Consider the following 10,802-nt stretch of genomic DNA (forward strand, 5'->3'; position numbering starts at 1 on the left):
TTTGTCAGACTGAGAGTTCAAGTTGATTTTTAATCAGAAAAACATGAAATGTATTGCCACAAGCACTTTTATTACAAAGGGGAATAGAAAAGGCTGTTGAATAACGAGCTGAATTTCTGTCAGTCAGTTCTTCTCACATTATAGGGTAAGCATAAAAGAAATATATTCCCTCAAAATGGAGTAAACCTTCACATATCCTACTGCATATATTAAAATGTTAGTAATCGAACAGAGTTATTGAAATAAACCAACAGCAGGAGGAGTTATAGACCAACCTGTTCATGTCAGTATGTTCCCTTGAAACGTAAAAATGTTCAGTAACATTCTTGCTTGTTTCAATTAAAAAAAAAACAAAGAAGAATAAAAGTTGAATAGTTTAGCTTATTTAAATCATGATCCTCCAGCAGCTCATAAAGCACCTGTCATAGAGCATTTTCTATTAATCGTCTGTGTTGTCTTTATTTCTTTTTGAAAAACAGCCATAATTATAAAATTCTTAAGCAAAATTGAACAAACAGCATTCTAGTTGTGCTGCAGCTATAACATGTCCTTTGTTAGAAATTCAGGTTCGTAAACAAATGCTATAACAAAATACTGGCTTTACACAAATAATCTCAAATGCAGAATATTTCAGAACCATAGAAAATTAAAAATCTTTTGATTTCTGGGCAGCAACGTCCCAGTACCAGTCCAGTAGTAACAACACACACACACACCTGTTTGGAAATGTGTGCGCCAGTCAACACATTTTCTTTGGTCCCGACGACAACGTTAAAGTTCTCCATGACCGACTTCATCTTTCAGCCGCTCATCCTGGTTGGCTTCTGCCTGAGCTTCTTTCATGTTGGCGAAGGCAACTTCTCTCGTCAGCTGTTCGAGAGAAGGGAGACCCACCGCCAGGTTTCTCATAGCGATGGCTGTCATCAAGAAGCTAAGAGAGAAGTCAATGAGATTCATTTTTATTTAACTTAGCTTTTCTTGATACATTTTCTGTGTAAATACAACCTGGCATGTTAGAGGACACTCACCTCCTCCGTATCGTGTAGTACTTCTTCACTGCAAAGCGCTCCAGTCGCTCCAATGCACCGGCCTCCCTGCGCTTCTTCACCTCCTTCATGCGGCGCTGCCTCTTCAGGAACAGCTGCACGATCGGGTCGGTGGCGTTGACCTCCGACCCTTCGTCGTCTGCAGCGATAAGAGGCTGCAGCTCAGGGGGAAGCGGCTCGGTTTCTGTGGGAAGAGAGAGAGACCGTCCAGTCAGCTGAGGAATTTCTTTGAACTTTTGAGCAAAAGTTACTTTACATTTGGATGAAAAAGGAGAATGTTATCACAGGTTTAGAGCTGTTCTGATCTTTGAAGTTGTTTTTAATATAGTTTAGATAAGAAAAAGCTGAACTTTACTGCACAATTTTCTATCATGTTTGCATCCCTCTCTGGGAACCATCACCATCAACCATCACCTTATCGTGGTGGAGAGGTTTGTGTGTCCCTATGAACCTGAGAGCTGTGTTGTCTGGCGCCTAGTGCTCCTGGTAGGGTCTCCCAAGGCAAATTGGTCTCAGGCGAGGGGCCAGACTAAGAATGGTTCAAAAACGACTTCATGAAAAAAAGGGAAAGGAAAGGAGAGACCCTGCCCGGAGGAATCCTGGGGCCCCCGTCTGGAGCCAGGCCCAGAGGCAGGGCCCATCAGCGAGCGCCTGGTGGCCGGGTTTGCCACGGAGCCCGGTCGGGCACAGCCCGAAGAAGCTACGTGGTGCCTCCCATCTATCCATCCATCCATCCATCCTGTGGGCCCACCACTCATGGGAAAAACCGCTGGGGTCGGGTGCGCTGTCACACGGGTGGCAGTGATGGTCAGGGACCTCGACGGACCAGACCCGGACAGCAGAGGCTGGCTCTGGGGACATGGAACGTCACCTCTCTGTGGGGGAAGGAGCCGGAACTAGTGCGGGAAGTGGATCGCTACCAGTTGGATCTGGTGGGGCTTATCTCCACGCACAGTCTTGGCTCTGGAACAGTACTCCTGGATAGGGGTTGGACTCTATTCTTATCCGGAGTTGCCCAAGGTGTGAGGTGTCGGGCCGGGGTGGGGATACTCACTAGCCCCCTGGCTGAGCGCCGCTACGTTGGAGTTTACCCTGGTGGACGAGAGGGTCGCCTCCCTACGCCTTCGGGTTATGGGGGGGAAAACTCTGACTGTTGTTTGTGCCTATGCCCCAAACCACAGTTCGGAGTATTCGGCCTTCTTGGAGACCCTGAATGGAGCCCTGCAGGGGGCTCCAGTAGGGCACTCCGTAGTCTTGCTGGGAGACTTCAACGCACACGTGGGAAACGATGGAGACACCTGGAGAGGCGGGATTGGGAGGAAGGGCCTCCCTGATCTAAACCCGAACGGTTGTTTGTTGTTGGACTTCTGTGCTAGTCATGGAATGGCCATAACAAACACCATGTTCGAACATAAGGATGCTCATAAGTGCACGTGGTACCAGAGCACCCTAGGCCAAAGGTCAATGATCGATTTTGTAATCGTATCATCTGATCTGAGGCCGCATGTTTTGGACACTCGGGTGAAGAGAGGGGCGGAGCTGTCGACTGATCACTGACTGGTGGTGAGTTGGATCAAGGGGTGGGGGGGAAGACTCTGGACAGACCTGGTAAACCCAAACGGGTAGTGCGGGTGAACTGGAACATCTGGAGCAAGCCCCTGTCCTGGGGATCTTTAACTCACACCTCCAGCGGAGCTTTTCAGACATCCCTGTGGAGGTTGGGGGCATTGAACCTGAGTGGGCGATGTTCAAAACCTCTATTGCTGAAGCTGCGGTGATGAGCTGTGGTCTCAAGGTCTTAGGTGCCTCAAGGGGCGGCAACCCTCGAACACCGTGGTGGACCCCGGTGGTCAGGGAACCCGTCCTTCCGGGTTATGTTATCCGGGAGGACTCCGGAAACAGTTGCAGGACTAGAAGGACGGCAGCCTCTAACGTGTCAGAGGCAAAGCAGCGGGTGTGGGAGAAGTTCGGAGAAGCTATGGAGAAGGACTTTCGGTCGGCACCAAGGTGCTTCTGGAAAACCATCCGGCACCTCAGGAGGGGGAAGCGAGGAACCATCCAAGCTGTGTACAGCAAGGGTGGGACCCTGCTGACTTCAACTGAGAAGGTGGAAGGAGCACTTTGAGGAACTCCTGAATCCGACTAACACACCCTCTATGGTAGAGGCAGAGCTGGAAGCTGATGGGGGATCATCGTCAATTTCCCTGATGGAAGTCACTGAGGTAGTCAAACAACTCCACAGTGGCAAAGCCGCAGGGGTTGATGAGATCCGTCCAGAAATGCTGAAGGCTTTGGGTGTTGAGGGGCTGTCTTGGTTGACACGCCTCGTCAACATTGCGTGGAAGTCTGGGACAGTGCCTAGGGGTTGGCAGACCGGGGTGGTGGTTCCCCTATTTAAAAAGGGGGACCAGAGAGTGTGTGCCAAATACAGGGGTATCACACTTCTCAGCCTCCCTGGTAAAGTCTACTCCAAGGTACTGGAAAGGAGGGTTCGGCCGGTAGTCGAACCTCTGATTGAAGAGGAACAATGCGGATTTCATCCTGGTCGTGGAACAACAAACCAACTCTTTACTCTCGCAAGGATCCTGGAGGGGGCCTGGGAGTACGCCCATCCGGTCTACATGTGTTTTGTGGATCTGGAGAAGGCGTATGACCGGGTCCCCCGGGTGATACTGTGGGAGGTGCTGCGGGAGTATGGGGTGAAGGAGTTACTTTTGAGGGCCATCCAATCCCTGTACGCCCAAAGCGAGAGTTGTGTCTGGATACTCGGCAGTAAGTCGGACTCGTTTCCAGTGAATGTTGGCCTCCGCCAGGGCTGCGCTTTATCACCAATCCTGTTTGTGATTTTCATGGATAGGATATCGAGGCGTAGTCGTGGAGGAGAGGGGTTGCAGTTCGGTGACCTGAGGATCTCATCGCTGCTCTTTGCAGATGATGTGGTCCTTATGGCATCATCGGTCTGTGACCTTCAACAGTCACTGGATCGGTTCGCAGCCGAGTGTGAAGCGGTTGGGATGAGGATCAGCACCTCAAAATCTGAGGCCATGGCTCTCAGCAGGAAACCGGTGGATTGCCTACTCTGGGTAGGGAATGAGCCATTACCCCAAGTGAAGAAGTTCAAGTACCTCGGGGTCTTGTTCGCGAGTGAGGGGACGATGGAGCGAGAGATTGGCCGGAGAATCGGAGCAGCAGGGGCGGTATTACGGTCACTTTACCGCACTGTTGTGACGAAAAGAGAGCTGAGCCAGAAGGCAAAACTCTCAATATACCGGTCGATCTTCGTTCCTACCCTCACCTATGGTCATGAAGGCTGGGTCATGACCGAAAGAACGAGATCACGGGTACAAGCGGCCGAAATGGGTTTTCTCAGACGGGTGGCTGGCGTCTCCTTTAGAGATGGGGTGAGAAGCTCAGCCATCCGTGAGAGACTCGGAGTAGAGCCGCTGCTCCTTTACGTTGAAAGGAGCCAGTTGAGGTGGTTCGGGCATCTAGTAAGGATGCCACCTGGGCGCCTCCCTAGGGAGGTGTTCCAGGCACGTCCAGCTGGGAGGAGACCCCGGGGAAGACCCAGGACTCGGTGGAGAGATTATATCTCCTCACTGGCCTGGGAACGCCTCAGGATCCCCCAGTCGGAGCTGGAGGATGTGGCCCGGAGAAGGGAAGATTGGGGTTCCTTACTGGAGCTGCTGCCCCCGCGACCCGATAAGCGGTGGACGATGGATGGATGGATGGATGGTTTGCATTTGAGCCTATTTTTTTTTTTAAATACAATTTTCCACTATTAAGTGCTGCCTTTTATGGTGGTAACCGCCTGAAATGTACCTGTCCCATTGCGAACACGCTCCTGAAGCTCATATAGCTTGGTGAAGTTCACCTGTAGCGCCGCCTCTGTGGTGTTGACGTAGATGTACATGTAGCAAGATGGGTCTTCAGACACCGTGTACACCTTATGGTAAGCCCCAGCAGGAACCTACACACACAATATTGTAAATGCTTGAGTGTGTCCAGGTTAAACAGTATTATAACAAAAGGAGATGGTGTGTTGCTGTACCTTTATCTGCTGACCAGGTGTGAGAGTGTAGTTCTTCTTCTCCTCCACTATCTCAACGTTCACTTTGCCCTGCAACACATTGATGCTGGTGTTGCCTAGATCTTCACTTACAAAGTTTTCTAAGTGGAGACCTAAAAAGGTAAAATACTGTCAGTTAGTACAAAGTCAGAACACCAAGAAATAATATGTGTAAACAAAACAACAAACTACTTTTCAAACTAAATTGCAGATAGGACATGGAGGGATTTGTTAACCTGGAAAATCAGCGATAAAGACAATCTCAGTCTGATTGTCCAAACTGCCCTCAATCTCCTGGAATTTAGTCCTCCAAGGAGAGAGGTCCACCAGTAGAGGCATCAGCCATGTGTTTGGTCTGAACGGTGACCAATCGGCCTTCACAACGTCCACCCGGGGATCAAAGATCCTTTGAGAAAAGTCCAGAGCAAATTTAAAAACCTGCACTTATTATAGATTTATTTGTCATCTTCATCATTCATTGTTTTCTCAGGCCAAAGGCTGACATACCTTTGCTGGAAGCGTTCATTGATGGACACCCATATGTCAAAGTAGATTTCAGGATCAGAGATATTATAGCGGGGCAGGAACTGATTGAGGCACGTTCCATACTGCTTCAGCATGTCTCCGTGGTCTTTCCAGCGACGGCTTTGTGTGAAAACCTTCAGTAAACAGTGTAATTATTACATTGGTTAGGAGTAAACGGCTAAACAAAAGAAGAAAAGAAAATCACTATATTGAAAAATCAGAAAGTGGTATATAAACCAGTTCCTGATATAATGTACGATGACATTTTATGTTAGAGTCATTTTTATATTGTGTTCATTAGTGTGCGTATATTATGTGTAATTCCCCTTTTGCACAGTGGGTGGTAGCCCGAGTACGTGGGAATCATAAATAGGTAATCACCAAACAGGTGTGTTGTTTACCAGAAGAGGCGCACAGTTTTTTGACCGTTATGAGTAGCGTTCATGTGTATCATACTACTGAGCCTAGCCTTTTTTTTTTTTTTATGCGTATGGACCGCCGTTTGTGGATGGAAATGTTAATTATTCAACCGACATGATACCGAAAGGCAACGTGTCAATAAGCAAGTACCGGTAGAGCAGCCTGTCAGTGGCTTGTAGGTGTCTGGTTTTTGATCAAGTCAAGCTAATACACAAGTAAATAAACTAGGATGGACGTCATTTTTGCAATGAGGCAGATTCAACATTGGATTTCTTTGCATTCTTTTCTTTCTGCAGGGCATTAAACCTGCGTTTAGTTTGAGCAAACGAGGACAATATGGACAGTGGTGAATCAGTTTAGGGAAACATGCTGCGGTGTCTAATGAGGAGAGCAATGTTCATGAAACAAAATCTGTAAAAAGAAAAAGTTGACTTAAAATGACTTATAAAACAAGACTAGAAAAGCTACTAAATACAAGGAAGGAAATTTAAACAAATACAGCATGATTTAGTAATTGTTATAGTATACTATGTATACATACTAAACTATGACTTTTTTTTATATCGTTAAGACAACTATACTGCTCACATACTGTGTCTGGCACAGTAACCTTGTAACTCACCCCTGGGTTCAGATATCCAATTTCTCCAGTTTTTCCATCTTTGTAGGTGACCTTGACATGCTGATGGCTGCGGGAGTGAACCATCATGTCCCATGAGTAGCCGTACAAGCCATTGGTCCAATTGTTGTAACCCTGCAAAAAACTAAATATTAGGATAAATCCATGCTGATAAAACTAACATTGTAAAATATTTCTCACCTTTTTCATCAGTTTTTTTTTATTAAAGCTGTATATTAACTACGATTCTAAATTGACAAAGAAACACGAGAGAAAACACAAAGTGTTCATATCAGAGACTGAATGATGAGTATCGACTTCTTTCTGCTGACAACAGTCTGAGCTCTTGTTTGCTGCAGATCAATGACTGTTGACTCTCATTGAGCAACTATCAGTCTGGTGACTCAGAGTTTAAAAGGCTTTTGCTGACTGCAAGGTACAATCTTATTTAACAGAATGTTTCTGTGTAGAAAATGGTGCCGGAAGAACATTATGCAACCATTTACTATTTGCTTCTTTGGATCAAGTCAGCTGTAAAAGTAGTTTAGGATACCTGTGTGATGAAGTGTGAGTAAGGCAGGAAGAACTGTTCAGCTATGTAGAGAATAGTGAAAATGGCTCCCAGCTTGTGCTTTAGTCTCATTTTGGAAGCTTTGGGGACAGTCGGGGTCTCCTGGTGTTCAGTGCTGGAGCTTTGGATCTCATTGTAAACACAGGAGGTACTGGGCTGAGGGTCTGGGGAGGTGAGCGGCAGGACTGCCCTGAGGAATGCTGGGAAACGGGCAAAAAATCTTCTTGGCCAGTCTTGGTAGCAGAAGATGGGACTGGTAGCCAGCATTGTGTAGGAAAACATCCCTGTGGAAGATTAACATATTCAGTAAGATAAGAGGAAGGTAAAATGATACACTGAAAGATGTTTTAATGAAGACTCACCTATGCTGAAGAGCTGAGAGTTCATACAGTGGAAGTAGGAGACGAAAAAAATCCCATACGGTCGCGTGGCATCAAAGAATAGCAAGGTAACCAGCGGTCAGATCCAGAACAAGACCGCCTCCATGCACCACCAGCAGGTTTATTAACTCCACGGGGAGAATTACTCTGAAAAATAATGTGTGGTACAGCAGGATCAGAGAGGAGTATTGAGATACAACATTCAGTGATTTAATAGCTTAATAGGGAAAATTGACCACCTTTTTTATTTGGATGTTTATTCAATGTTGACGCTAAATGTAGCTGATTGAAGCAATACATTCCTCAGTGCAGGCTGTATTGACCTAGAACGCAGATCTTTGCTGCTGCAAAATCTCTTGTACTTCCTATATACAGTGCAGTCATTTGACGTGAGTGTGACGTAGTTGGAAGTGAGGAAGAACTACAGGCTAGTTCAGCTTGTGTTTCTCTGGGCTTAGATGGGCCACACCAAAACAGAACTTTATTGGTCTCCTTGCTTGTATCGCAGCTACGTTTCCAACAGCGAAATTAGCATCCCACAATGTGAGTGCAGAGGATGTTATGAACGAGGATATGTTTTAGTGTTTTGGCTGACTCCCGATATTTAGCCATATTTATTAGAGCGAGAGTATACAGCCAAAGAAAAGCTCAGTGAGAGGCAGAGAGTGCACAATGCATCCTGGTACATGTAGGCATTGCCAGCATGGCTCCGTGAACAGGAGAACTCAACTTTCTCAGTCAATAAAGCACACACCGACTACTTTATTGCTTCAATTGACTAAATATACCATCAACACTGATTGGATGTCCACATAAATGGTGACAAATGTATCCTTTTGAATTATCTTTGGACTGAGCTGCTAAAATATACCTACTTGAAAGGATCAAAAAGCCAATGGTGAGCCAGGTACGACATCGAGTATCCCTCCACCCAATCGGCATCTAATTTTTTGATTCCAGCGATGAAGTATACAATAAATATCTTTAGGGAACAAAAAACATTGACTTCATTAGAGCACCTGTACCAAAGCCATATTCACCTTGAATGATTAAAGAAATATGCAAAGTCCCTGGTGCACAAACCTGTGTCCTCAACAAGGTGTAATTCCATAGAGGAACGTGAGCATTTCTTATAGAAGGCCTCCGCAATCCATCGATTGACCTACAATCAGACACAGATGTTAATGAATTCTTCTGTTTAGCTCACTGCTAACTGTACGAGCAAACACACAGATAGACATGTACAGGTATAGACATCATCTCACCAGTATCTGTTGCCATCCAGGAGTGTGAGCTGAAACCCGATGAGGCCATAGAGGTACGAGTGATTGTTCCAGGCCGTTTTGTCCAGAAAGAAGATGTACCAGTACGTAGAGATGAACATGAGGCCGGAGAGACGGTAGAAACAGCCAAACATGATGCCCAAAGCGCCTTCAGAGAGACGTAAACACACAACTTCAGTTAATAATAAAAACTGTTTATTGTCTTTTTTTTTTTTTTACACATAAATATCTCTTAACGAAAATATACAATTATGTGTATCTGCCCCGTGATTCAGATCTGCTCCAAAACGTATGTATAATGTCTTTTAAGCTACTGGATGCCTAAATTTCCCTTGGGATGACTAAAGTATCTATCGATCTATCTATCTATCGAGTTGTGCTTTGAATTCTTGCTACAGCGAACGCCACGTTTTGATTAGTTTTAAAAATCTTTGAAAGACTCAAACAATACAAGAGTTGGTTGGCTTGGGGGGGAAATAAAGGCGGAAAATTGCACGTCTGGTATGTGTGCTTTCATCTTCACCATAGACAGACACCCCACAGAGCTAGTCTCCAGTAAAACTGTTGCATCCGCTAGACTCCAAAGAGGGGGGGGGGCTTTCCTCACCAAGCATTAGTAGACACTGAGGTGAGAGCCTTTCAACCTGTAACCTTTTGGACATAAGCTTATAACAATAAATAAAGGAAAGTGACCCACCGAGGAACATCACGACATACACCAGATACATCCAATCCAGTGGCAGTGGCTGCAACACATTGAAGAGGGGGAAGCGGCACACAGGGGCCCCATCCAGGTACTTATAGTCCAAGTGACTGAGGCCACGTTCCTGCGTGATGTCAATGACCATCAGCAAACCTAAATGAAAGACACATAAATGTTTTTTTTATTGCCTCTAAGGAACAATCTCAACCCTGTTGCAAAAGGGTCATTCCATACTAACTTAACAAGACCTCCCAGTTCATGTGAAAACTTCTATTAAATTCATTGGACCTTGCAAAAACCTGTAGCTCTACTCCAAATACTTATGCAATTTTAAACGTTATGGAAGTGTATTCCAAGCTTCACCACTTGTAGATTGTTCACTTGATTGGGTAGAATTGGATTTTATTTCATAAAGTGACATCTTAATTTACCAAACAAGCAGCGGAAAATGCCCAGGGATGCAGGGTCAGTGGGGCGGTTCAGGAGGGTTACCAGGCTGTGCCAGGAGGTCAGGTCCTCCTTCCCGAACCCAAAGATCTTCTCCATCTTGCTTTTGGTCTCTGGTGTATCTTTTTTAGGAGCTGCATCCTTCTTTGCAGTTTGTTCCTCCCCATCACTGCTCACAAGAGCACCTGGAGGTTTAACAGACCCATAAACGTGATTAAATGCAGTATTTTTTTATGACTAAGAGCAAAATATTGTGTATTGAACACGACGTTAACAGAGTTATTGTACTTTACAATCAGAATAAGAATAAGGTTTATTGCCAAGTAGGTTTTTGCCTTGGTGATTATGGCATACAATAAACATATTAAGGGGAAAAAACACATGCAAAGTACTGCAAAAGTCAGAAAGATAAATATAGAATAAAAACATTAATGGTAAAAATGTGACTACAATACAGGTGTAGTATGTACAATATCACTGTGTAGATTCTAGCATATAGCTAGATTGCTTATTTACACACCTAAAAGGACTATGGTTAGGATTACACCCACCCCTTGGTTAAATGCTGGTCTAACAGGTTATTATTACATTGGCTAAACAACAACACGCACTCACTGCTAACAACAACCTCACCTGCAGTCGCGTCTCTCGCCTCCATGCTGCAAAATGTTCAGAATAAAACGGATTCAGGGGGTCAGAAAAGTCTTGTCTCTGCTCTCCCTGCCCCAGGTGGAGCTTC

General features: G+C 45.5%; 1 protein-coding gene across 1 annotated transcript in view; it reads right to left on the reverse strand.

Annotated features, from left to right (window-relative positions):
- Nucleotides 1-10: 10 nt before the first annotated feature.
- ggcx (gamma-glutamyl carboxylase) overlaps nt 11-10,802 on the reverse strand; it is a 10,909-nt gene continuing 117 nt past the window's right edge. The window contains 16 exon segments of the mRNA XM_029444387.1: nt 11-931; nt 1,029-1,230; nt 4,869-5,016; nt 5,098-5,228; nt 5,352-5,521; nt 5,623-5,774; nt 6,683-6,814; nt 7,233-7,534; nt 7,613-7,697; nt 7,699-7,777; nt 8,506-8,612; nt 8,714-8,792; nt 8,896-9,061; nt 9,611-9,769; nt 10,048-10,248; nt 10,697-10,802. The exon segment at nt 10,697-10,802 is cut by the window's right edge and continues 117 nt beyond it. Coding sequence (XP_029300247.1) covers nt 772-931; nt 1,029-1,230; nt 4,869-5,016; nt 5,098-5,228; nt 5,352-5,521; nt 5,623-5,774; nt 6,683-6,814; nt 7,233-7,534; nt 7,613-7,697; nt 7,699-7,777; nt 8,506-8,612; nt 8,714-8,792; nt 8,896-9,061; nt 9,611-9,769; nt 10,048-10,248; nt 10,697-10,721 — 2,298 coding nt within the window. The 5' untranslated portion in view covers nt 10,722-10,802 and the 3' untranslated portion in view covers nt 11-771.

This window comes from Cottoperca gobio, chromosome 12 (genome assembly GCF_900634415.1).
Source record: "Cottoperca gobio chromosome 12, fCotGob3.1, whole genome shotgun sequence".
Lineage (NCBI taxonomy): Eukaryota > Metazoa > Chordata > Actinopteri > Perciformes > Bovichtidae > Cottoperca > Cottoperca gobio.